This window comes from Epinephelus fuscoguttatus, linkage group LG18, assembly GCF_011397635.1.
Source record: "Epinephelus fuscoguttatus linkage group LG18, E.fuscoguttatus.final_Chr_v1".
Lineage (NCBI taxonomy): Eukaryota > Metazoa > Chordata > Actinopteri > Perciformes > Serranidae > Epinephelus > Epinephelus fuscoguttatus.
In genome coordinates, this window is record NC_064769.1 from 10,502,396 (window position 1) to 10,530,074 (window position 27,679).

General features: G+C 42.5%; 1 protein-coding gene across 2 annotated transcripts; it reads left to right on the plus strand.

The window, feature by feature from the left end:
- The first annotated feature begins 589 nt into the window (after nucleotides 1–589).
- Nucleotides 590–27,530, plus strand: olfm1b (olfactomedin 1b). Of its 2 annotated transcripts, none has more exons than XM_049560015.1 (6): nucleotides 590–1,113; nucleotides 7,546–7,695; nucleotides 9,283–9,438; nucleotides 13,050–13,269; nucleotides 21,394–21,500; nucleotides 26,657–27,530. In XM_049560015.1, exons 1-6 carry the CDS (start codon nucleotides 1,048–1,050, stop codon nucleotides 27,329–27,331), a joined length of 1,374 nt encoding a protein of 457 aa, XP_049415972.1. In that variant the 5' UTR covers nucleotides 590–1,047; the 3' UTR covers nucleotides 27,332–27,530. The 2 variants fall into 2 exon arrangements, with proteins under 2 accessions (XP_049415972.1, XP_049415971.1); XM_049560014.1 differs by lacking the exon at nucleotides 590–1,113 and adding an exon at nucleotides 5,497–6,148.
- Nucleotides 27,531–27,679: the final 149 nt, after the last annotated feature.

Genomic DNA, 27,679 nt, shown 5'->3' on the forward strand with positions numbered 1-27,679 from the left:
TATCAGGCTTTAAACATGTTAATTTCTGCTGTAAAGTTTGGCATTTTAACATGGGAGTCCATGGGGATTTGCTTTGTTGTGGAGCCAGCCTCAAGTTTTTGGCACTTCCACAATGGCTTCATCTCTCAGCCTCAGAGGTTGCCGCTTGGGCAAGCCCTCAAAATCACAGCAGTGGACTTTGAAAAATTTTGTTTAAGAGTTGTAACTACTGCAGATTATACCATTTTTCTCTTTATATTTCTTTTTTTTCCCATATAAAGATGAATTTCTTTTGAAGGGAAGTATACTGCATTTTTTTTTTTTTACACAAATACATGAGCCACTTAAGATTTACCATGTGTACATACACTGTACATTGCTTTATTTTTGTATTTTTACGCAGCCAAAAAGTAAAGTAGTTTATTTTTTGTCATTAAATTGTTTTCTAAGATCAGCTGCCATGAATTAAAGTGAAATGCAAAGCTCAGGGGAATAAATGCTGATTAGGAAACTTTTGTTCATGATGGACTAACTCACAGCAAATCCTGTTGGAAAGGTTTCTCCCTCCTGTCTGCCTGCCAATTTAAATCTCCCTCTCTTGGCGATGCTACTTCCGTTTTCAGCACCATGTACAGCGCCGTCACTCTCATTTTTTCATCGAGAGCTTATACGGCAGCTTGAGGCGGGGAGGTAAACTTTTGGCAATATCAGAGAGAAGGTTTATAGCAGTGTATACGACAGTGTTTGCGCGTCTTCAGCCCAATGTTCATCACAGTCCGTCGCAGCGATAAATAAGTGCGGCCACGAAGACCAGAGGGGAGAGGCAACCGAAGATAGGCTCCCGATATGAAATGAATATGCACAGAGACGAGTCCGCCAAACAGATCTATCGCTTTCTGCTACTGGGTTGCTGAGGGATAAAATAATAATAATCATAAGAAAAGAGAGAGAATCGAGCGACTTGCAACGCGAAAGAGAGCCGGGGAGGAGAGGACTGCTGTGCGGGGGGACGCAAAGGGACTCGATCTGCATGTGAGACCGCTGGTCCACACACACCGGAGGCAAGAGATGCAGCCTGCGAGCAAGCTCCTGACTCTGATTCTCCTCATCTTCATGGGCACAGAACTCACCCAAGTAGGTCTTTAACGCCATTTTCCACCTCCTGTATTTAAAGAAAAAGCTAAAAAAGCAGCGGTTAATTGGCTTCGGATCCACCGAGAGATTACCCGTTTACCTCGCATAAAGAGCCCCCGTGAATTAGCCCTCTACCCCCGTTTAAACAGATTAACGGGTGGGATTACATGATGTGAATACATTGTGCTTGACGGGCGCGGATAGATCCAGCAGAGCCCTGCTCAGTATCCCCACCGCCGGGGATGACAAACCGGCCAGATACAGGGGAATTATTGCATGATGTGTCAGTTTCCTCATTAGCAAATGGTCACATTAATCAACTGCAGGGCTTTTCTGATACACCATGTTGCCCGTGGCTTTCTCTCAAAAGGCCATTGTTGAATTATGGGCTGCTGCTCTTAAATCAGGGCTCCACAATCAAATGCAGTGTCTCAAAGAAGGTGTTTTGAGCATGCTCAATGACCACAGTGTGACTTACTGTTGCCTCTGTGAGGGGGGGTTGTGGAGGGGAGGGGAAGGGGGGGGACATTTAGTCCAACAATGTAAAGCCACCTAGCTCAGCAGTAGTAAACAAATTTACAGATCAATAAAATGCATCTCTGTGATCCTTTAGTGGATCTAGTAATTACTTCCTGCTATCTAAAAAGGCCATTTGCAGCAATACATATAATAGTTACTGTTGCATTAAAGTGTCGCCTTTATAAATTCTCACAGCCAGTGTCATGGTGGAGGAGAGGGAGCGAGGGAGGGAGTTTATTTATTACTAGGCCCTGCCACCACTGGATTGAGGAATTTGATGATTTAATTGCCCTTCCTCGAGCAGAGAGTCATATTTCATGGACTTGTGTGAATCCAATTGTGGGAGGTAATTGGAGCGTCAAAAAAAAAAATCAAATGTGCCACAGAGATGTTATCAATAAATTAATCCCTGTGTATCTGTAATATACTCCTCTCCAAGTGACTAACTCAATACAATGTGTTGGAAGTAGGTTGCTGCAACCCCTGCTGGCCCTGATAACTAATGTGTTAGAACAATATTGATGTAATAGCCTATTGCCTTGACACAAATATGCCAGCGATGGATTTGAGTGAAATTTATGAGAAATGTCAGCGTGCTGTGCGCAGGACATTTTTTATTCATAGAGCAACAACATTGATGTGGAATTACACTCAGTTATTGCTGGATTTTTTATCTCCTTATGTTAAAGCATCAAATGTGTAAGCCTGTAATCTCAACTGGACATAGAGTGCAAGCAGCAGAGTGCACAAAAAATGCTGACACAATGGAACAATGGGGCTATTTGCACTGATTGATGGAAGCCATCAGTCAGAGAGGAGGAAGGAAAAGAGAGTGTGTTTCACTTTGGGTTTCATGACAGTCGGGTTCTGGTCTTGCGCGTGCGGGTCAGGGGCCCCGCGTTACAGTGGCAGTGTTTCAGTGATGGCCTGAGAGTGCGTGTCATCTGCTTGAAGGTAAGTCGATATAAGTGCACAGCCTCGCCTGTCTGCTCCCTTCCAGGAGAATAGAAAAGCAAGAGACACTGACAGGCTGTATTTACACAGCCTCTGCTATAGAAACCTACATTTCACTGTGGGAAGGCCAGGCCTCGCCACATCTCATCTCTGTTTGAAGATATAAAAAAGTGAGTGGTGTATCCAGAGATAGAGAGCCTTTTATTGCAAGATCACTCAGGAAAAAGAAAGAGCCATGCGGGCAGTATGGCCTCGACCTTTGGTGCTGAACAATGACGCTCTCTTAATGACCACATTAACCACCTTGCTTCAAAAGTCTCACACAGTTTTCAGACGGTGTGGGGGCAGCTGCGGCTCTTTTCTTAACATCTGGCCGAGGGAGCGAGGAGGCGCCTGATTAGTAGCACACTCTCCTCTTTAATTCCGCTCGCGTTTATTCACCTCTATCCCCTCGGCTGAGGGATTTGGCTACTGCTTGGTGTTCACACAGAGAAGAATAGCAAGCAGCCAGAGCGGCATCTGTTCCTCACCTAGTGGCTCCCCCATGGCTTCAGGCCCACATCCTAAAGCATCTCACAGACACCTGACAACACAGATGGCACTGCTTATAGCCGCCCCTGTGACACCCTGCAACCCACATGCCATAGCTCATCCTACAAACAACCACCATGCAAAGGATTACTGTAAACACTTGCACATGTCAGGGACTTAGATTGCATGCATAATTACAAAACAGCTTTGATTTCACATAAAGAAAATAAATCTACTTTGCTCACACATCCACGTCTCAAGCTGAGACTACAAGGGTTCCAGTAAGGGGACATTCTTGAAACGGTTCAGGGTTTTTAATGTATAAAACCAGCAGAATCAATCCGGTTTTATGTGAGAAACTGAGACGGAGTTGAGCTGAATTGCAATACGCGTGGTGTGATTGGCAGCCGGGGTTGAAGCTATTTATTATTCAGTATGGTTGGTGGAGCGACGAAGCAAGCGGGGGGAGAGAGAGAAAGCGAGCAGAAGAGGAGTAGGTGGAGATACGGTGCATTTTGTAGTTCACTCGCAGGCTGGGAATGTGATTTTTCGCTACTTTATGAGTATTTATTACAGTGGAGACTGAGTGTGTCAATGTGGTTAACCTACTGTATATATACAATCCAAACACCTGTTCACTAGAATGCAATACAGTATGATAGCCCCGTCAGAAATACTACTTTCATGAAGCTTCATTTCATTATTATATTGCATCATATTTTAAGATGTGCTTGCTCGTTTGTCCCTCCATGCACGTCTACACCTTTCACCTTCAATCATAATGTGTCTTTAAGGCTGTTGTAAAGTGAAAATAACTTAAAAGGCACACGCTACATTCTCTTAAGGTTACCATATAATTTGATCAACACCTCTCTTACACACTAATGTATGCAGGGCAATTATATCTGCCTGCGTGACCAATCACTGTGCATGCTTTTATGGTGTTTGCACATTTGAGAGCTTGTATACAGAATTAAAAACCAATCCCTCTGCAATAAGTGTTGTACTGCAATTCTAATGAGTGGTTTAAATTGACAAATCTCTCTATAAATCACTCCTGATGACTCACCTGTCTGATTGATTCATCAATTTTTTTCAGAGTCCAGTGTCTTTTATCAGTCTGGCATTCCCCCTGGTGCTGCTGTGTTAAATACTGACTTTATAGCAGAGGTGGGACCTTAACATTTGATTTGTTTCATCCCCGTTAAAACCCCAAATTGGATCCACACCTGTGAAGCTTAGAGAACTAACTCTACTATTGAAAGCTGTGTCATTAGAGGCCGCTGCGTCGCACTGAACTGCACCATATTACACAAGACCAGACAGGACCCTGGACAGCAGCGCACAGCGGTGAGCTGACCCCTGCCGATACTTCACAGTAATCCGCGGAGCCATCACTACTGTGGGCTCTCACCTCAAAGGTCATAAAGAAGTGGGAGAGATAAGAGAGGCGAGAGAGAGGAAAGGAGAGGGGAGAGATATGTAGGTGCACTGAGTGCAAACTTCCCCTCCATCTTTCAGTTTACCAGAAAAATGCATTATGAAGCTGACAGAAATAGCTGTGGCCACAGAGCCACTCATGATGTTCTGGGGTCCTCATGTATCATGCAGTGCTGCAATTTGGGCCATCGTCTGGAGCATTAGCCTTTCGGCCTGTTGGTGAATTAGTTTCTGGGAATGAATAAACAGCATTTGAAACAAAATGCACCACCTCACTGCACCTAATGCCCCCAAAGTTTTGAGTCTAATAACCATGCATTCAGTGCATCAACGTGACATTTATTTAATGTAAAATCAATAGAAATGGACTAGTTGCCTTCTTAATTATGATGGGTTTTGTTTAGATTTAAAATCTCTACATAGCTGCATATGTTGTGTAGCTTCATAGCATGTTCCAAGCACGTCCCTTTTGATTTCAGCAACGCCCAAATCAGCTACACGATGGCGCCAGAGTCACACAAATTAAAAGCTCACCCTGTGTTTGAGCCCAAGGCATCCCATCAATAAAACATACTCTGAGCCCTCACACCCCTCTGTCATTGAAATGCGCCATTCTGCATAAGAGTTTGGTGCGTATTTTGACATGTGGGCCGTGCAGTCATACATCGCAGTGATTAGGCTATTTTTTAGTTTGAATGAGCTTTACCATGCATGATCCGGAGCAGGCTCGACCATATGATAGAGAGCCCTCTTGTCCTTACGGGGCAGTGGAGAAAGACATGTCACTGTCCGTTATAAATAATCCTTCAACATCAGTGTCGGCCGACCTCAGCCGCACTGCTCATTGTCATTCCCCCTGGGGGCCGTCAGTGTCGGGCTGCTATGGGCGAATCAGGCGCAATCGCCAGATATTACCATGAACGGACCCCAACCTGGCTGACATCATTGCGTCTGGCGATATAGATAGATCCGTAGTACCTCCTCCTTCCTCCTCTCATCCATTTGGAGCAGCCTGTGTGTGTAGTCAGTGGCACTTAATCACAGAGCGCACCAAGGCAGGAGGCGGACCGTCGGGCGTGAACGAAATAGTAACGGTGATCCGGAGAGGCAGCAGTGTGCGGGACAACGCAGGCAGAGGAGCTATCCAGAGGACGTTTCCTGCAGCCGCTCTCGGGTTTTCCACATCTTTATCCAGCACTGGAGCAAGTGTTGCAGTTTTTATCTCCGTCCAGACCATCCCGTTCAGGTCTTCTCTGCCGCGTCCGACTCGTTCGCAGCCAGTGCTTCGTTGGAGATGTCCAAAAAAAGACCAGCCGAGCCGGAGTCCCGGGTGAAACAGCAAGCCGCACTGGGCAACATGACTCGCCAGCCTTGCTTCTCACCGGAGTCTGTAGAATGAAGACGGCTTAAAAAAAAAAAAAAGTCCAAGCAGCGCGCAAAGATGTCGGTGCCTTTGCTGAAGATCGGCGTCGTGCTCAGCACCATGGCGATGATTACCAACTGGATGTCGCAGACCCTCCCCTCTCTGGTGGGGCTCAATACTACCAAGCTCACGGCGGCACAGGGAGGGTACCCAGATCGGAGCACAGGAGTAAGTGCGCAAGTTTCGCATATTTCCTGCGGCTGTTTTTTTTCTGAATGAATGTTGCAATTTAATCCCAAACCACAGATGCGCAACATATGTGCGCCTTGGCTCATAAATAACAGAAGGAATCCTGTTAGGCGCTCGCAAGGCGCATGCAAAAGTAAAAAAGACTTGGAGAGACATCATAGATCTGGTCCTCCTGCGTTTGATGCTGCTCCAGCTGCCACTGGGCTGCTGTCCCTGTCGGTATGAGTAGTTTGCACTAAGTGGAAAGTTATCCATCGGTTCTCTTTTTCTCGTGCATTGATAAAAATAAGAGATCCAAGGTGGAAAATTAGGCGTTTGACGTGACAAATTTCAAGGCAGTGTTTTTTTCCCCCACCCCGTCTGAAACAGCGGGAGTCCTCATTCTTCCTTTCACAGTCTGTGTGAATGAGAGAGGCGTTCAAAGCCAGTGCACTGTTGTAGAGTCAAGACGAAGCGTTTCTTTGTTTCTCTGTCAGGATTTTGGCAGATTCTGAGCTGTCTCTGTGCCAGGATAATAATGTGAGCGCTCTGTCAAGTGGAGGCTCTGCACTGAAATTTAGAACAATGGATGTTGAAGGCAGAGAAATGGATAAATAGTAAAACGCAGTGAAGTGGTCTTTCCTCACTTATCCTCAATGTGATATGTTTGTTTCATGATTTTGAGAAGACTGAAGCGTTTTTACATGATATTTGATTTGATCAAGGTTTGTCAGTGAGCGGTGTGAGTACTGACTGAGTAGATACACACTGAGATACCAAGGCAGGTGCACCATATTTTCTTTGTCTTGTCAGCACATCCTTTGGCAGAGAGCAGTGCAGCTGACTGTCAGTCGCTCCTTTTGGATTTTGTGAAGTCTCACCTTCTCACTAATTGACTCAATCAGCAGATCTGTCCAGTCAAATTTTTTTTTATCGCTGATGCAGTGATGAATATCCTTTTCAAAGTCACTCATTCTCATCTGATCAGCAGGTTACTCTATCTCTGAAAAAAAAAACCAACTTTCTGACGTCACACACATCACACTTTACACTCTGAGCTTTCACACACCCAGCCCACTGAATAATGTGAGTAGCTTGAGCTGTCTTGATTGGCTGCATCCTCCCTTTGTGTGGCTTTAGAATATAATGTATGATGGTGCAAAACGGGTGGAGCCTGGTGGTTTAGATGATGATAAATGCAGCTTTAGCATCAAACAGACACACTTAATGGGCAAATAGCAGCAAAGTGACCTTTATTATTTTATAGACAAGGATGTGGCTTTGCAACGTCCTTTTTCTGTTTTAGTCTGAGCTGTTTGTATTTTCCTGCTCCCCTCTCACCCAGCATCACCATTCAGCTTCTCTCCTTCTCTATTCATCTGCTCCTTTGTCCTCAGGTGTTGCCAGCGAACCCAGAGGAGTCGTGGCAGGTGTACAGTTCAGCCCAGGATAGTGAGGGGAGGTGTGTCTGCACTGTGGTGGCGCCCCAGCAGTCCATGTGTTCACGGGATGCCCGCACCAAACAACTGAGGCAGCTGTTAGAGAAGGTAATTACCGCTTAACTCCTTGGCAACTCAAAAACCATAGCAATCAAAGTCATACAATACCCAGAGTGACCGGCGTTGCATATTTCACCTACCGTACTTCACGCACAAAGACATGTGTGGGCATATAGGCTCACCCGTGTTTGCGGTCTGCCCATCAGACAAGAATAGGAATCATGCTCTAATGAGCTCCCTGGAAACCCAACAGGCGTCATGGGAGGCAGCCATACACTTACACTCTGTGAGTTTCTATTGTGCTGCACACATCCGAAGCAACACATCGAATGATGCAACCCGGCTCAATACACATAGACCGGATGATAAGGCTGCCCCATTTACACAAAAGGGACATTTAAAGCTACAGTAGGTTACTTTTTAGCAAATATGACAACTGTCACTAATTCCTGACAGTAGTGCATGAGGCAGATAATATGTGAAAAAAATCATGCTCCTCTGCCTCCTCCTATTGCTCCTAATGGCATTTGGAAGAATCCAGAAAAAACCCAATCAGAGCTGAGGAATCCCTGACGCAGCTGTCATTCATGTCAGTCACGGCTCAGCTGCAGTCAGACTCAAACTAGGCAACAGTGATTAAATATGAATCAAGATCCTGTTACTGTATTGCTTATATTTCACGTCAGATGTTATCAGAAACATATTTTAGTGCACTGTTTAGCTGTAAAATATGAAAGTTTGCTCCAGCTGGTGGGTGGTGCTTCATTTTGGCTTGACTATTTTCAACATGGGTCACAAACTTTCTCATTTACAGCTAAACAGTACACTAAAATATGTTTCTGAAAATATCTGAGGTGAGAAGTAGGCAGTGCAGTAACAGAAACTTTATTGCCTAGTTTGACTGTTTGATCGCAGTTTACAAGCAGTGTCTGCAAGCAAGTACTGACAACTTTTCGGCTCTTATTGTGTGTTTTTGTGATTCTTGCAAATGCCATTAAGAGCACTAGGAGGAGGCAGAGAAACCTGTTGTTTTTTTGTTTTTTTGCTTTATGTGCTACTTTCAGGATATATTGAGAGTCTAAAGTCTGAAAACAGAGCCAAGCAGAGGTGCAGAAGGCTGGTGTTCCCTTAGACCACTTGAACTGCAATATGCTCAATGGTTATTTTGGGAGTTTTGCCTAATGACGCCAGAATTAAAATGCCTACCTGAGCTTTAAGAACATTTATGAAAAAGAAAATAACTTTATAACTTTTAAGATTTTTCAAAGATTTAGAGAAAAAGAAAGAGTTAATCCCCAAATAATGAAGAGTTGCTGATTCACACAAAAAATTGAGACATCAACAGATCTCTCCTGATTTAAGAAGATGTGCCAAGTTTATGGAGTTTTCTGCACCACAGTATTGGAGAAACCAAATGTCTTAACAGTATGTATTCTACACTTCCACCATGTGTCTGAGGCCCCTGACTAGTTGGCCTGATGTCAGAGTTTGTGAGTCATTGCAGCAAGAAAGCCAAGCGAAAGCAACATATTGAAAGTCTGTTGCATCCTGTCTCCATCTCATCGCTCTAATAAGACTGTAATAAATAGAGATTTATTCCATGACTCAGTCTGATGTGTCCATATGGCGTCTCAGGTCCAGAACATGACCCAGTCCATCCAGGTCCTGGACCAGCGAACCCAGAGGGACCTGCAGTATGTGGAGAAGATGGAGGTCCAGCTCCGTGGTCTGGAGACCAAGTTCAGGCAGGTGGAGGAGAACCACAAGCAGAACATCGCCAAGCAATACAAGGTACAGAGCCAGATCTCCAGCCATCGACCCAACCGCCATTCTGTCACAGCTGCTCTGTAGCCCATTATACACATTCTGTGTTTGTGTGTTCCCACTGTGAAGATGTTTGAGGACTGACTTAACCACCATACCGCATATCAAGAAATCCATAATGCATGAATGATCAAAGAAGTTTAGTAACTGGATACATAAACTCAGCTGCAAGAATTCATATCCTTATTTCACACCAACTCACTTTATAAAACATGTGATGGAATCCTAAATTAACTTGAAAATAAAGTTATAATAAAACATTTTATATTTATCGCCATTATGGTGCAATGTGGCACAACCAAGATATCTGCACATGGGACACACATCCATAATCTAACCTGATAAAAGACGAGACACTAAATCTTTGTTACTTCAAAGGTTTACTGTCCAATCAAAATAGACTAAAGCTATTTTGAATTACTGTTTTGCAGGTAGGGTGGGGTATCATTTAAAATATCTTGAAACTATAGTGCTGATATACCTGTTTTTCCACAGATACCAAAGTGATCCTTTTTTTCTTTAGAAATATTTTTTCTGGACCACAAATATATATATATATTCATTTTTTCGTAACCAATATGCTGATTGTTGGCTTAGGTCACTGATTAACTGTTTGACTTATAAGATAGTGAGAAATACCAATCACATTTTTTCAATGACCAATTTGACATCAGCTGATGACTAAGTTGTCCGACAGTCAAAGACAGAGAAAAGCAGCAAAGCAAAAAGCAATTTAACTTAATTTAACTCAAAGAATGAACCATTTTTCAAAATAGTTGGCAGTTATTTTGCTGCTGATAGACTAATTGCATATTCAACTAATTATTTCAGGTCTCAATTTAACAAAATACTAAAAGTTATCTGAACAGAAGCAGCCGTACGAGAACTTCAAAGGTCCAGTGTGTAGGATTCAGGGGTATATAGTGGCAGAAATGAAATATAATATTCATAACTATGTTAGTATGGATTTATAATCACCTGGAACTAGGAATGGTTGTGTTTTTGTTCCCTTAGAATGAGCTGTTTATATCTACATACAGAGTGGGTCCTCTCCCACTGAGTCCACCATGTTGTTTCTACAGTAGCCCAAAATGGACACATCAAACACTAGCCCTAGACTGGGCCATTTCCATTTTTGTGTTGGCCACCGTAGTTTTCTAAAAGGCTTGGCACATAGGAAAAGTTTCAGCTGCTTGCAATCTGCAACTTTATTGCTAGATCCCACTAAATCCTAAACGTTAGACCTTTAAAGAACACACAATAAGTAAACAGGATTACGTATTTCTTGAGACATTCAGTGCTACCTATTAGTACCTAAAGGTGTACTATACAGGATTGCTTGCAAAAATAAAAGTGAAAGCCACTCCCAGATTTGCTCTTGTTCTGAAAAAGTTTTGCCACTTACCTTTTCACCTAATTTGCAGGTTTCTTTTTATGTGCTGTGTTCCAGATTTTTGTAGCTTCCAGTTGGATGCATGCTGTGCACGGTCTGGCGCCTGTTTGCTACCTTTTTATAAAGTCCTAACCATACCTGTGCGCTGTGCCCAAAAACATCATGAACATACCAAAATAAGAGTAAAACTAGAAAAGCACTCGGAGAGCACAGACCTCCACCAAGCAGCTCAGATTTCCCGACATTTTATTATTTTATCTACTTCACTTCAACCGATCATCACCAAAATTTACCATCTGTTCCTTGTCCCATTATCAACCTTTCCTGAAAATTTCATCAAAATACGTTCAGAACTTTTTGAGTTATTTTGCAGACAAACAAACAGACCAACGCTGGCAAAAACATAACCTCCTTGGTGGAGGTAATAAGAAAATACAGAGCAGGAACACTGCTCAGCCTTGCTTCTTATTATTCCCAGTGGCCATTCACAGTATTGCAGTGAAAACAATCCCATGCTGCCCAAAAAGCATTTTCCCATAGACCACCACTGTAAAAGAGACATTTGTAAAACTGTTGACAGGAGACCTCAAACTGCAAACTAGGTCAATAATGCCTATGACTCATTGTATTATTTGTAAAACTTTCCTCGAGCTGAGAAAAGCGATTTAAAAATCTGTGACATCATCTTGATGTTAATTCTATGAGCCCAGTGGGAGAAACACTGCTCAGCATATTCAGTGGGCAGCATACCCTGGAAGTACCACTGGAAGCTAGAAACTCTTTTGGCGTATGCGCCAGGCAAACCAGTCTCACTGGACTGAATAGGCACCATATTGGGGTCTGGTATCCAGATCTAATTATACATTCAGAGGGCAGAGTCTCTGCAGGAAAATACACTTCCACACACTTCTAATGGGTCGTAAGTGATGATTGAGAGGTAGTACTTTTATATGTGTCTGTACATTATTTTTAAGGAAAATCCTGTATAGTATACCTTTAAGTTTGGTTTTATTCCCTCCTACAAACACCCTCGAGATAGCACCAAAAAAGCCTTTAGGTCTGATACCCAGCCCTATTTGCAGTTACTCACACAAATGCATTGCCTCAGCCTACCTGTATCCTTACCTTTAGTACACTTCAGTGTTTGTGTCATCGTACCTGCACCAATACATTTGTGTGATCCTGCCAACGATGCATGTTCAAACCCCCATGCACCCAACCAACGCCACATTCAGTGCATGTCTGCAAATTTCTGTAACATGTCTCAAGTGCAAATACTAAGTGTGTGTGTGCGTTTGTTTGTGTGTCTTGTTAGCTAGGTTAGCAAGCTGTAGCCCCTGTCAACAGTTTGTCATTTTCTTGCTTGCAGGGCTAACTTTAAGACATGTAAAGAGAGCCACAGGGAAGAAGAGGCAGGTCAATTCCAGATTCCCCTGAACTGGGCCACAGTACTGAGAGCATTTGGGCGTCAAACAGTTAATTTACCTTTAGCACCATTAAGACTAAGAAACCCCACCCTTCTCCCAAACCAACCCACCACTGATCTCTTCCTGCATGTTACTGCTGTCAAAGTTTTCCATTTAAAAGCTTTTTTCAAACGTAAATACATTTATTATTATTATTATTACTATTATTATTATTACTATTATTATTATTATTATTATTATTAATTGTTGTTATTCATTTTCTTTTTCTTTTGGCTTTTGTCTATGCATATTTGGTTACTCAACAAATCTCTACGTAAAAACTATAGACGTAAAATTCGAGACACTTTGTTGTGTGTGACATGTAAAAGCATGTAACCCTTAATACGATGTTGCATTTTAAACGATGATGACCAATAAAGAGCTTTCCCAATTGTTGTCGGTGTACCGAGGGCTTGCTTTTTAACGGCTGGTCACTGCCAGGGACGGAGCCACCTGCTCTGCTCGTCCAGCGGGGCGGAGAATAAAATCTGGGTTTGTTTGCTCACACACCTGCACAGACAAAAACACAGCTGCTCACACAAAAACACTGAACACAGACACAAACAGGGGCTCATCGTGTCAGTGGAGAGGCAGGATAGAGTCAGAGTAGTCAGGTTCAGACAGGTGTTTTTCTTTTTTTTTTTCTTTTCTTTTTCTTTTATGGACAGTCTCCTTTTGTCGCGCATGACACTCAACCGAGCTTATTCTAATCCTTTCAGGCCATAAAAGCGAAAATGGAGGAGCTTAGACCGTTGATACCAGTGTTGGAGGAGTACAAAGCCGATGCCAAATTGGTATTGCAGTTTAAGGAGGAGGTCCAGAATCTGACGTCAGTTCTAAGCGAACTTCAGGAGGAGATGGGGGCCTATGACTACGAGGAGCTCCACAACAGAGTGTCAAATCTTGAGGAGAGACTCCGAGCATGCATGCAAAAATTAGGTAGGCACAGAAAGTTGTTGGCACACACTTTCCTTCAAACATGTGCATGCACAAACACCCCCACTAACATATAGTGTTTGAGAGTGGCCAGACAGAGATCCTTAGGCATATTCACACAATTCAGAACATCACAGGAACATTATGTGTGGCCGAGATACTCCAGCACTCAAACGCCTTTTGCACAGACTTACAACACACTTGCCATTCACACATTATGGTTGTGTTATGTATGTGCTGGCCCTCTAATGGACTTTACTAAAGGTATACTCTTACACAATCAAGGTAAACTGATGCTAAAGTCAATTAGAGGGCTACATGTACTCATAGAACTGGAGTTACATCCATGTAGCTTCTATAGGGGAGACCAGGTATGGGTGTAACAAAGGGGTGGTTGTAACAGCACCACTTTTACCAAGAAGGCATGACCTATGAGTTGTGTAATACATTTATTGTATGGAAACTGCCTTCCTGACCTTGCATGTGAAACTTTGTAGCTGTGTGAAGAAGTGTGCAGATTTTACAGCCAAACTACAGAGTTTCGGGTATGAAAGACATTTTTGGACCACATCTTTTGATTAGCACTGATACTGTTAAAAATAGAAAAGTTTAACTCAGATTAGAGAGTAGTGTCTCAGGTAAATTATGAAGCATTTTGTCTTTGCTCATTTCAAAACACCACACAGCTACAGCTAGCTAAACACTGGCTGACAGCTGTGGGAACTAACCCCAAAACAACTGAAGAGATTTTACCTATGTATAGTACTCTCTTTTTCAGCATGCCAAGACAGTTGGTGGGAAAACTGATAGGGGTGTGCTTGCACATGTACTAAAGTGCACATCAGGTGAGGTGAGGCAGGGAAAGACAGTAAGGTCTGTCCCCAAGGAATACTCTATCTGCCATGTGACATTAAGCAGATACTGCAAGAAATTACAAAACCTCAGAGAAAGAGGATCAACACAGCTGCCCAGGGTTGGCTTCGTATTTTTTCCTGATTCTATATTATTTCAATTCTATGGACAACAATACAATATTTGCCTTTATTACAAAGTTTGCCAAAATGGACCATGGCCCCTGAATTGAATCAAATATCATTTTGATTCAATTCAGGGGCCTGCGATCGATATGAGACAATATCATGCTATCAAGCTGCCACCCCTTTCTTTTGTGCTTTTGGCCATTCAAGAAAAAAAAAACAACACATAATTCATTTTAAGTAATTGTAACCGATTAAGTTTTCCTGCCAAACCATGATCTTCTTCCTAAAGCCCAGTTCAGACCAAAGATTCCCAACGAGACAAGTTGAAAGAGGCAGCTACTTGCAATGCGCCGCTCTGCAACGTTTCGAAAAACCTGCAAGTTCACAATAGTGGAACTAGATGAGACGGTGTATCATCTCTATGCAACAACTCGCTGTAATTCTATTCTGATTTCCAGCTTTTCAGGCCTATTTTGTAGCTGAGTATAATTTGTAGCTTCTTAAAATATGAATGAGGATAGTGATAGTGAGATACTGGCTACAGGTGCATTTGTAGTAGTGATGACACGCTGAAAAACATGAATAAAACAAGCATCAGATGGACTGTATTCATGATGAATACGCCACAATAACATAAACTAGCAGCAATTAATCAGTCAAAGACAATGTATGTGTGGGGGACATAAGCACATACAGCTAGCGGCAGCAGTGACCTATGGGGACACAGGTCTTTCCTGGGACGGAACACCTGCTGCAACAAGCGAACATGCCGTCTGCGGTCAATTTGAATTGACCAGCAGACTTTACTACAAGCTGATTGGCTGTAGAAACAGGTGACGTGCTTTACGTTCTAATAACACCATCAGCCAGCTTGAGTCAAGCTCAGACCGGCCAGCTCACACAGCTGCAACTTTTCTCTGTAACATTCTGAAACAGTTTAATCTCGTTGCGAATATTTGGTCTGAACTGGGCTTAAAACTTTAGTTATGTGGGTTAAAGGTTTGAAGGCAGACTTCTCCCAACAGCCATTGAACACAGATTAACAAGATTTAACAAAATTATTAAAATTAAGTATAAAATTCAGCTCAATAATAACTGTCAAAGTTCATGGACGAAACAGTTGTTTTTGCTAGTCAACCATTATTAGCTTCAGCACTTTAACAGCGGCTAGCAGACTTTTCCTCTACTCATAGCTAAACAAATTACATCTATTATTTCTACTTTTTTCTTAATCATCATTGATTTAAGTCACTGCATCAGCACAGTTGGATTTTAGCCAGCATGCATGTTTTTTTAGCCTAACATTGTTGGAACAGAACAGCTGATGTTGCCATAGAGAGACAATGGTAAAGTGAGATGCCAGCCAGGCAGGTACGTCATGTTTCTCAAGTATTTGATCTCATAACAGCATGTGGTTTGTTTGTTGACCTGTGTTTTCTCCAAAATCCAAAATATTCTCACACTGCTGCTTTATTCCTGAGAAAAAAAAAATCATCTTGCTCTTGGCAGCTTGCCATTATCTGCCTGACGCCATTTGATGGTGACACAAAATTTTAAAATAATCCTAAAGATGATGATAGGGACTGATGTTTTCACTTTGCATTGATGATATTGGATCATTTATCTTATACTGTAACTGCAGACAAAAAAGCTTTAATGCGCAGCACGAGAATATCCTGACTGGTTACTTGTCTGAGGCAGCAGACTTGTATTTTGGATCCACTCCATACAAATTTTTATTCCTTCACATTTATTCTTACAACTTACCCCAGGCTGAGTTACAACTCAGAGCGGTTATGGGGCAGGTTGTAACAATGGAACTCTTTGTATTTGACATCAGTTAATGAATTCTGTTATATAGCTGGAGAAGTTTGATACACTGGTATTTGTAGTAGACCAGTAAAAGTATTTTGTGTCAAAATCTTGGAGCTCTAACACAAAAATTCAGTGAGTTACTGGTACTGGGACAAAAAGTCTTACATACCACACCTGGTCTGTCCTGTCTCCTATACTATTTCCTGCAAAGAAAACCCATTAGTCAGAAAATGAACACACATTTTAATATATTCCAGCCTCTCACATTTGGGGATGTGTTGCTTTTCTTGGTTTTATGTAATCGCAAATTGAACATTATTGGGTCTTGGTCCATTTATTGAACAAAACAAATAATTTTAAGACGCCACTCTGGGTTGTGGAAAATTGCAATAGACTTTCTCCACTGTTTTATGACATTTCATCGAATAAAACATTTATCAACACTGAAAATGGTGGCAGTCAAGGGCCACCTTTTTACTTGTAATTTCAACACTTGGGCAAATTTCATTCTGTAGAATTCTGTATGAATCTATGGGAGCACCCACAAAACTGGCTTCCTGTGATGAAATAGATGGGATGTTTAAATACATGATGAGGCATGAGGTGTTTTACACAGTTTCACAGATACACACACACACACACACCAATGAATAGCATACAGAGAGAGGAGAGCTGCTGACAGCAACAGTCTTATCTTTGCTTTTAGCCCCTGTCTCAGTCTCTTCACACCTCTGTCACAGCCCACAGTGCTAATAGATGCACACCCACGCTACAGTGACTAAGATATATTACAAGAGCAGAGACACTTACACGCCGCACATCACGGGTATATTGTGTCCCTGTTTCGAATTATTCACAGTGCAAGATGACAGAAAGAAATTGGGAGTAAAAAAAAACTTTTGGTTACAATGCCTACTGTTCGTTTTGGACAGCTCGTAGAGAACCAGTGATTGTGTTTAAATTGAACATGTCGAGCACAAAAAGCAGACGCCTAATCTCAGCTCCACAGCTACTTCCTCTGTCATTATTTCTCTTTATCTTTGCGCACACAGTTTTTTTTTCACTGGCCACATCTGCTGTCACTACCCACCGGACTGGAGTTTTGTCCGTGTTTTTACTCTCAGTTCAATACACATGCCGCAGCTCACATCTGTGGTCAGACTGACAAAGACAGGAGAGCGGGGAACTGCGGGAGTTACTCCAGTGTGTGTGCGCGCGAGATCAGATGAGATAAAGGCGAGGTCACCCAGCGAGGGACTGGCTCAGGCAGAACAGAGGGTGGCGATTCCTTTCATCTTCACACGATTGCAGAGGCACTCATGCACAGTGCACACAAATACACTCCACTACACTCCCGTTATTGAGATTAAACTTGGGAAGGTCACTAGACAAATTTGCATTAGCAGATCAACAACAGGGGAAAAAAAAAAAAGAAAAATAAAGAGGGCTTGAGAAATTTGAGTATTGAATAATAGATAGGAGGAATTGATAGAAGGTGGTGAGGGGGAAGGAGAAAGAGTGATAAAGTGAAGGCGAGCTGGGAAAGTGAAAGAGAGTAACTGGGGTCCCTGCAGAGCTGTCCTTCAAGCTGTTTTGTGCCGGGGAGACTAACAGGCTGGCGGCTGCTGGGACACAATGGCCATCGATCAAGGGGACATGCCAGCTTGCTGGGCAATAATCAAATAAATAAATCACCCTGTGTCGTGCCCCAGCAACGTGGAGGCACAGAGAGCTTCAGGCAAATCCAGTCCCCTCACACCGAAACACTGATGAATGGAGCAAGAAAGTCATACTAGCACATAAATCCCTCTGCTGAGTGCTTTGCAACCATTGTTCTCACCTTCCATTTCCTCCGTAGAGAATAAAATTATAAGGCATAATGTTATAGCCAGGTTTACATGAGACAGAATCAATACTTCTCTCATCACAAATAACCTCAACATACCTCTTTGCTAATGAATTTTCCCTCTCTCACTCTCATCTTTATTTAAGAATAATTGGTTTATTGTAGTGAATGTTTGCAGTTTGGGCTATTGTTCCTTCTCAATTGCTGAGATCTGGGAACATGAGAACATCACTTCATAAAAGTCACACAATGTCACAGTGGTGACACTATATATCACTCTAATTCAAATGTTGCTAAATTGGTGCAAAGATGTATGTGACATCAGCTTTTCCCAGTGAAGCCACACCCACTTCAAAGCGGTGAGAAAAGCACATAGAAGCCTCATCTGAGCCAAGAAAATTGTTTTCACTTTGGCAGAAAAATAGCGTGATTATGTAGGACCCCGTCACTCACAGTAAGAGGCTGATTGACAAAATAAGTTGTCAGGGCCTTTAAACTAAGCTGTGGGTCAGGCAGACTTATTCTAAGGAAAAAAAGCTAAACAGTAAAATTATCACACAACTGCCAGTTCTAAAGTTCCACCACAGTTTTTAGATAAGCGTCCTGGTTTAATGTACGTACGTACGGCGTCATCAACAGCTCCTCTCACAAGTCTTCAACAGCCCCTCCCATTGTGGAAGGCTGCCTCGGTCTGTTTAAACGAAAAAGGTTCCGCCAATATGACTACCCTACGAGGCGGAAAATTGGGCACCTCGGATCAACTCGCCAATCCGGCTCTGAAAATTCGCGGAAAATCTGGCAGTGTAAAAGGGGCTTTAGTGTCTGACAACTTAGGGAAAGGATCCCTACAGAGATAGACATTTTTGTTAAAGAGTACGATCCCTCTTTGTTTAACCAGAAACCGCCCAGAAATCACTAGCACCATTTTCATTAACACTAATTTTAGCGTGTAAGCCTATTTTCACATTTAACTGGGTGAATTAAGGGTTGGAGACCAGACTTGGAAAGAAAACCAAGACAGTTTTTGTGAGTTTTAATTTGTTCAAATTAAATGTTTTTATGATGATGAAACTGATAAATTCATTTCAGAAATGATAAGTTTAAACAGTTATAGATAAATGTGATGGATAAATGATTAAAAAGTAGCTACAAATAATAAATGTATACAGTTCAAAAGCATCACGTTAGTTCATGCAAGACAGGGAAGTCACCCGCCCCAGCTGTAATGAGCTGACAGCCTACTAATTGAATCATCGTTTCTAATCAGTCACACACCAATCACAGCCCATTCTCACAACAAGAAGGTCCATTGACTTCCTGCGCATTGCTCCCTGCTACATCAGTGTTGTCACACACTGCTGCCGCGGGTGCTTCTGCTGCTGGCAAAGCTTCCTCCACCCAGCCTCCATCTTTGTAGCTCAGAGTCCTAACATGTTTAAAGGTCAAAATGGTATTTAATGGCTTGTATTGCACCTACTCTTGTATACCCGTGAGGGTAGGGGAGGTTCTGCATTGCGCTCTCTGTTTTTGCTTAGCATGCTGCTCATGTAACCCAGGGAGCATCTTAAGAGCGACGCCATCAGCGCCAAGCATAACTGTATTTCCATTTGTTGTTATAAATGGTTAAATCTATGATGACAGTGTTCCTAACTGAATTAAAAGTAATGGATATGCAATTGAAATAGCTTAAAGTAATGGCTAAATGGTTGAAATAGGTGGTCGTCCAGCTTCTGCCAGTGGTAATACAAACGCAAACTCGACCAGACTAACAGAAATAACAGTTTAATTGTATGAAAAAAATACGGTAACAATATTGTAAAATATTGTAAAAACTGAATGAAAAAACACTGTGATGATGAATTCAAATGAGCACATTTGAAACGGGTGGTGTTAATGAAGGGGTACTTGAGCACATCTGACAGGAGTGTGGGGATACGTCTCAAAGAAAAGCCTGGGAAACTCTGACTAAGATAATTACAAGCTGTCTGATTATCTCACCACTCCTGTTTCTTGCCCTGTTGAACTTTGGCCTCGCCATGACAGCATTGTTGCAGCGTTCCCAAATCTCACCAGTTATTTTGGTGAATTCAATGTTATCAAAACCGATTAAAGAATTATAACTACAAAAAAGACTCAGGTTGGAATGAAGCAAAATTATCCTTAAAAAAAAAAAAACCCTGAATATTCCTCCTCCTCGTGAATTGAGTGTCCATACTATATTATCTAAATCCTCACATTTCGGGGTAGAGGCTGATGATTTTCTTGTTACATCAGCTCCAGTTCCCATTAGGTTTTTCCATTCGCTCTGCCCTCTGCTCCGGCCCTGGCAAATTCAGGCCAAAAGGGGATTAGACCCTGTGTGCATCTCCAGAATGCAGATCCATCAGCGGGCTCCCCAGTAGTAGTGTCATCTAAAGATAGAGGGCATGATTAGAGAACAGAAAAAAATAAATAAATCAATGGCCAGTGTATTACTGTGGGCTCTAATCCCACTGAGAGTTACATAAGGGACTCAACCCCCACGAGAAATAGTAGATGCTGCTCATGTGACCATGTGTTTGTCTCTCAGCCCAGCGAGGTGTGATGCCCACACATATTCATTGGCACGACATATGTTGCACACACAAACACTCATTATACACAATTATCATTATGTAAGAAAGAAATTTCACCAGATGAGACAATGTCGGAGACAGATAACTGAATGAGACAAGCAGAGGAAGTCAAATGTGAATTTTATGACTTCAAGGGAAGACGATATTTTGCAACAATTAAGAGTAAGAGAGATGATATAAAGAAAGAGAGATGATAAAGGGTTAATGGATGCAATGCTTCACAGAGAAAGATGTTAATGAAAACCTAAAATGAGCCAGCGTCACAGTCCTACACTTTAAATTAGCACATCAGAGCGACTCATTACATTCATGGGATAAAATTAACTCATCAAAATCATCTAATTGACTTTTGTCTCATCGAAGCATCAGCCGAAAAATGACCTAAATGAATGCATGTGCTGCAGTGGGGCTTATGTGTTAAAGTCTCTCATTGTGTGCGCTCATTTGAAAGGGTACATCAATCTGACCAGCTCTCAGTCAGAGGAGGGGCCCAGAACCCAGTGTTAGTTTTGTCAAATTCACATTAACACCTCAATCAACACTAATTAACACTACAGCAGCTTACAAGCGACACGCTGGAGCAGAATACACAGGGACTCACCCTTTTCTATTCCCTCTTCCTCTCACTTTCTCACACATCCACACAGAGAGAGTAAAAAAGGCATTAGCATGTGTGAACGGAATAATAAGCACCTCGTGTTACAGTACATCACGCAAAGAGAGAGGCATTGCAACGAACCGGACATCCACTCCCTCAATCTTCAGGCAAACTCATTTGGATTTAAAGTAAATCCTTGTAATAGATTTTGAATTAACACCTTAACGGGTGTTGCGCTGGATGTTCCCATCTCACTTTTTTCCCCCCTTGCAGCATGCGGCAAGCTGACGGGCATCAGTGATCCCATCACCATCAAGACGTCTGGATCCAGGTTCGGCTCCTGGATGACTGACCCTCTGGCACCTGAGGGAGATACACGGGTATGTACCGCTGCACACACTCTGTCACACAGCATGGATGGGAGTCATCTCCTAATATGATGTTGAATTAGTAGCATAAGCTGATGTGGAATGAGTCTCTTATTCTGTTGAGGCAAAGTTTTTGCATAGCTGCTTGTGTTTGGACAGCATTTAACACCTGAGGTTTGGTGTCCTTTGAGAAAAGAAGAAAAAGGTTTTGTGGAAAAAAACATGAAAATAATGGGTGTAGACACCATGATATCACCCACTGGTTTGGGGAATCCTGTTCTGAAGCCTTGAGTCTGGCATTTTGCCCATCCCCATCTTGGATTTTTAGAGACAGAAGTGACCATATTTGGAAGAAAGGGTGACATAACCCGAACGTTAGTTGCTAGGTTGGTTAGCACAGTGCATTTACAGTCTATGGTTAACTGTGACAATGCTAATATGCTAATGCTAATTTTTGTGAGTGAAAAACAGGCATAAAACCATAAAAACAAAATTACTTACTGGAAAAACTTAACAGCTGACTTCTCCGAGACTTTTAGCACAACCAAAGGCTGAACAAAACTTTTTGTAACAATTAACTCCCATTAACTGAAAACATAATGAAACAGGGACAGCTACGCCTATACTCTGTAAATCTGGGTTTATACCATGGTTATGTTACCTAACCAATGTTGTCGCCGTGGTAGCCACATTTGATTTGATTTGATGTCAACGGACGACACTCACTTTTCACTCAAAGCAGCCACACCCTTAATTATGCATCACTTTAAGCCTTAATAACATTTAAACAGGTGAGTTATATAAAAATTCACCCCCGTACAGTTGTCAAGAAGGGGGAAATTAGCTATACACACCAAGACTTTTTTTTGTACCAGGCTTTAAACATCTTTATTTCTGCTTTAAAGTTGGGCAGTTTGGGGACTGACTCTCTTTTGGAGCAAGTCTCAAGCAGCCATTCAAGGAAGGAATTCAAGTTTTTGGCACTTCCACCTAGGCTTCATTATTCAGCCCTGGAGGTTGCCCTTTGGGAAAAACATGTTCATTTTCTCAAAGTAAGGTAGCAAAAAATCTTAACCTACTCTTAGAGCTGCTAAAATCAGTATTTTCATTTACTCAAATGACCATGTGAAATGTGAAAGTGGTTCCCCTCAGCTATATGGAGCATTTTAGTGTCTTTGAGCTCTTTGTTTTGATTTTACGCCACAAAACCAGGTTTTACAGCACAATCTAACCTGCATCAAATGGCAAACAAAATTAGTAACTGGCTGGTGAACACAGTGGAGCATTTAGCCTCTAAAAAGCATGCCATTTCCCAGTCCAGGGGTCTTATTTAGAAAACAGTGTGTAGGATCCATACTAAAAATGTATGTAGGGACAAAATCCAAAAATAGCATGTGCCAAAACATAATCCACAATGTCTACAATCAGGCTTCCACCTCACCATCTGCGTCGCCAATTTCTCATCTCCAAAATGTTGGTAAGCATGGGTCAAAGTTTCCCCCATCAAGTTTGTTTTTATAGACCACAACTTTTGCCTGGGAAGTGGCATACACCTCTTTCAGACCTCATTTTGTGCATTCACATTGTTTATAAATGAGACCCCAGGTCTGAATTACAGAGAGCAGAGTACATATTTCTTTCAACAGGTGGCCAGAAAAAATAATTCCAAACAAATGCTAATGTCTCTGTCTGCTGGATTTATTAATAGGCAACTGTTTGCTGACTTGTTTGCCATATTAGCTTTATAAAGTGTATATATATATATATATATATATATATATACACACACACTGAACAAAAATATAAACGCAACACTTTTGTTTTTGCTCCCATGTTAGTGAGCACTTCTCCTTTGCCAAGATAATCCATCCCACCTCACAGGTGTGGCATATCAAGATGCTGATTAGACAGCATGAATATTGCACAGGTGTGCCTTAGGCTGGCCACAATAAAAGGACACTCTGAAATGTGCAGTTTTGCTTTATTGGGGGGGTCTAGGGGGGTCAGAAAACCAGTCAGTATCTGGTGTGACCACCATTTGTCTCACACACTGCAACACATCTCCTTCGCATAGAGTTGATCAGGTTGTTGATTGTGGCCTGTGGAATGTTGGTCCACTCCTCTTCAATGGCTGTGCGAAGTTGCTGGATATTGGCAGGAACTGGAACACGCTGTCATATACGCCGATCCAGAGCATCCCAAACATGCTCAATGGGTGACATGTCCGGTGAGTATGCTGGCCATGCAAGAACTGGGATGTTTTCAGCTTCCAGGAATTGTGTACAGATCCTTGCAACATGGGGCCGTGCATTATCACGCTGCAACATGAGGTGATGGTCATGGATGAATGGCACAACAATGGGCCTCAGGATCTCGTCACGGTATCTCTGTGCAGTCAAAATGCCGTCAATAAAATGCACCTGTGTTCGTTGTCCATAACATACACCTGCCCATACCATAACCCCAGCGCCACCATGGGCCACTCGATCCACAACGCTGACATCAGCAAACCGCTCACCCACACGACGCCACACACACTGTCTGCCATCTGCCCTGAACAGTGAAAACTGGGATTCATCTGTGAAGAGAACACCTCTCCAACGTGCCAGATGCCATCGAATGTGAGCATTAGCCCACTCAAGTCGGTTCCGACGTCGAACTGCAGTCAGGTCGAGACCCCGATGAGGACGACGAGCATGCAGATGAGCTTCCCTGAGACGGTTTCTGACAGTTTGTGCAGAAATTCTTTGGTTATGCAAACCAATTGTTGCAGCAGCTGTCTGGGTGGCTTGTCTCAGACGATCTTGGAGGTGGACATGCTGGATGTGGAGGTCCTGGGCTGGTGCGGTTACACGTGGTCTGCGGTTGTGAGGCCGGTTGGATGTACTACCAAATTGTCTGAAACGCCTTTGGAGACGGCTTATGGTAGAGAAATGAACATTCAGTTCACGGGCAACAGCTCTGGTGGACATTCCTGCAGTCAGCATGCCAATTGCACGCTCCCTCAAAACTTGCGACATCTGTGGCATTGTGCTGTGTGATAAAACTGCACATTTCAGAGTGGCCTTTTATTGTGGCCAGCCTAAGGCACACCTGTGCAATAATCATGCTGTCTAATCAGCATCTTGATATGCCACACCTGTGAGGTGGGATGGATTATCTCGGCAAAGGAGAAGTGCTCACTAACACAGATTTTAGACAGATTTGTGAACAATATTTGTGAGAAATGGTCTTTTGTGTGTATAGAAAAAGTTTTGGATCTTTGAGTTCAGCTCATGAAAAATGGGAGCAAAAACAAAAGTGTTGCGTTTATATTTTTGTTCAGTGTATATATATACATACATATATGTCAGTGTCTTTCCAAGTGGCCACAAAAGTCAATTAATAAAAGTTTAAGATTTAAATGATAACAATATTGTAATATTTAGATTAGATTCTTTTTATTTCTAATTTAATTTCATTTTCAGTTTTTTTGTACGTGTGTTTTTTTCCAAAAAGTTTGATTCAGACTTCTTAACCTTTTTTCCGACTTTCCAATTTTGAAAATCCAAAATAGCAGCAGACAGGAACAGAATCTGGTTTATTGTCGTCCTCTGTGTTTGGTTGTGCTTCATTTTAACATTGGGGGCCTACGGGGAGTGACTTGTTTTTGAAGCCAGCCTCAAGTGGCCATCGGAGGAACACCAGATTTTGGCACTTTCGTCTTGGCTTCATTTTTCACCCCCTGAGGTTGCTGCTTGGTTTTAAACTGTTGCTCAAACAACACAAGCATTTTAAATATGTCAGTGTGGGCTTGGGAAATTGTGATAGTCTACAAATGAATCTTTAATGAAAACAATTGTTAGTTGCAGCTCCAAAATATTTGACATGCACACACTGAGAAAACGAACACAGTCGCACTGGCTGTAAACACTTAATGCTGATATTGTCTTTGTTCAAGAGACAAACACCTGAACATTTGCAACACAAACATTTGTCCTGACTCTAAAGTCAGAGTTGGCCTTGATCATAGGCGAAGGTCAACTCTCACTATGAAATTTAATAATGGTCTGTTTTGATCGTTTACAGCCCTTTTATCCGCTGGTTGGATCTGATTGTGGAGCAGGGCTTCTGTTGGCTCAACTTTCATTACTAAAACACATTCAAATGAAATGCCAAGGATAAATCTATAAGGTCTTAATGGGAAGCCACCCAGTGCATAAGGACGGTAGGGAGCTGGAAATAAAGAAAGTTTATTTGTCGGCCACATGCTCTTTGGGCGCCAGCTTTATGAGACACATTAATAAGAGGCACAGCTCTCAATGTCACATGGGAGGAAAAGGGCTAAAAACTGGAGAAGCACCAGCAGCGTACAGTACAGTAGCTGTGTAAATTCACAGTTTGCTTCCTGAAGGCTAATTGTCATGACAACACAGGCTGCATAATGTGTATATTTTAAAAGATTCAGCTTACTGCTGACTAAGATTATATTTAGCATACTGTAAGGCAACTTTTTTAGTAGAAACTAATACATTTTGAACAGAGCACATGAAAGATGTGCTGTGTTATCAAAGGGCAAGAAAAGAAGAATGAGTGTAATTGATGGGAGCAGACAGTTATGCTCCATTTCTTTTTATCTCTCGGTTTCCATACCTTGGTTTTTTTTTTCCCGGGCCCTTGGAGACCTGCTTCCTTGATATGAATCATTTTTTAAGTCAATCACAGCAGCGCATGGAAGCAGGTAGGGGATGGGCTTCGGGTGTCTCAGTCCCTCTGAGACTAAGGAAGTGTTTGAGCCTCTAGCAGCTCTGGAGCGAAAGCTCTCTGCCCACCACCGCAGGGGCCAGCAGGAAGCTGGGTCGAAGCAGCTGAGACAGGGCTTTTATCTGGAATGATGGGCATTATCCCTGCGGGGCCCGGCTCATGCCACCCTGCGGCTGTCATGCTGACTGTTTGTATTCAGGAGCTGCCGGATCTCAGCTTCGTCTGCTCCTTGAGGAAGTCTCAGTGCTAACTTAATTGGGATGCTTGTTGAGGGTGTGATTTGATTTATTCTGTGTGTGATCTGCATGGAAGATTCAGATATTTTAGGCACACTGGCAGAGGATGAGGATAGGGGTTTCTATCTCTGAAGTGCTGCTGTGCTTGATCCTAATTCTTTCTCTCTCCCTCTTGTTATAATGTTTAAGGTCTGGTACATGGATGGTTACCACAACAACCGCTTCGTGAGGGAGTACAAGTCGATGCAGGACTTTATGACGTCAGACAACTTCACATCCCACCGCCTGCCGCATCCGTGGTCAGGAACAGGTCAGGTTGTCTACAACGGCTCTATCTACTTCAACAAATTCCAGAGCCATGTCATTATCAAGTTCGACTTCCGCACCTCTTCTATCAGCAAGTCCCGGCAGCTCGACTATGCCGGCTTCAACAATGCGTATCACTATGCCTGGGGCGGCCACTCTGACATCGACCTGATGGTGGACGAGGGAGGCCTGTGGGCCGTCTACGCCACCAACCAGAACGCCGGCAACATTGTTATCAGCAAGCTGAACCCCAACACACTGCAGATCATCAAGAGCTGGACCACCAACCACCCCAAAAGGAGTGCCGGGGAGTCTTTTATGATCTGCGGCACACTCTACGTTACCAATGGCTACTCAGGAGGCACCAAGGTGTACTATGCGTACTCCACCAACTCCTCTACCTACGAGTACATTGACATTGCCTTCCAGAATAAGTACTCACATATCTCCATGCTGGACTACAACCCGCGTGACCGAGCCCTCTATGCCTGGAACAATGGCCACCAGGTCCTCTACAATGTCACACTGTTCCACGTGATCCGCTCAGAAGAACTGTAACCACGGAAAAATGGATTACATACATAAATTCATATTGTCTGTGTAGAGATCTCCCTATATACAAAAATATATCAGCGAAAGAAAAAGACTCTATGGCAAGACCATTCTATTTATAATATCAGATACTGAGAGACTGCATCAACAGGGAATGCAAAGTGGATTGAATGTGCATATACATGACTGAAAAAAAAATCTAAAATTAAAGAGTTTCATTCCAAAATGTGATATATTTGTTACAGGAAAAAAAAAAGCTTTATCAGTTAATATCACAGATGATTGTTAATAAAACAGAACTGTTTTGTAAATAAAGGTCTTTAATAGTTACCCATAGTAGACTTTATTTTAATA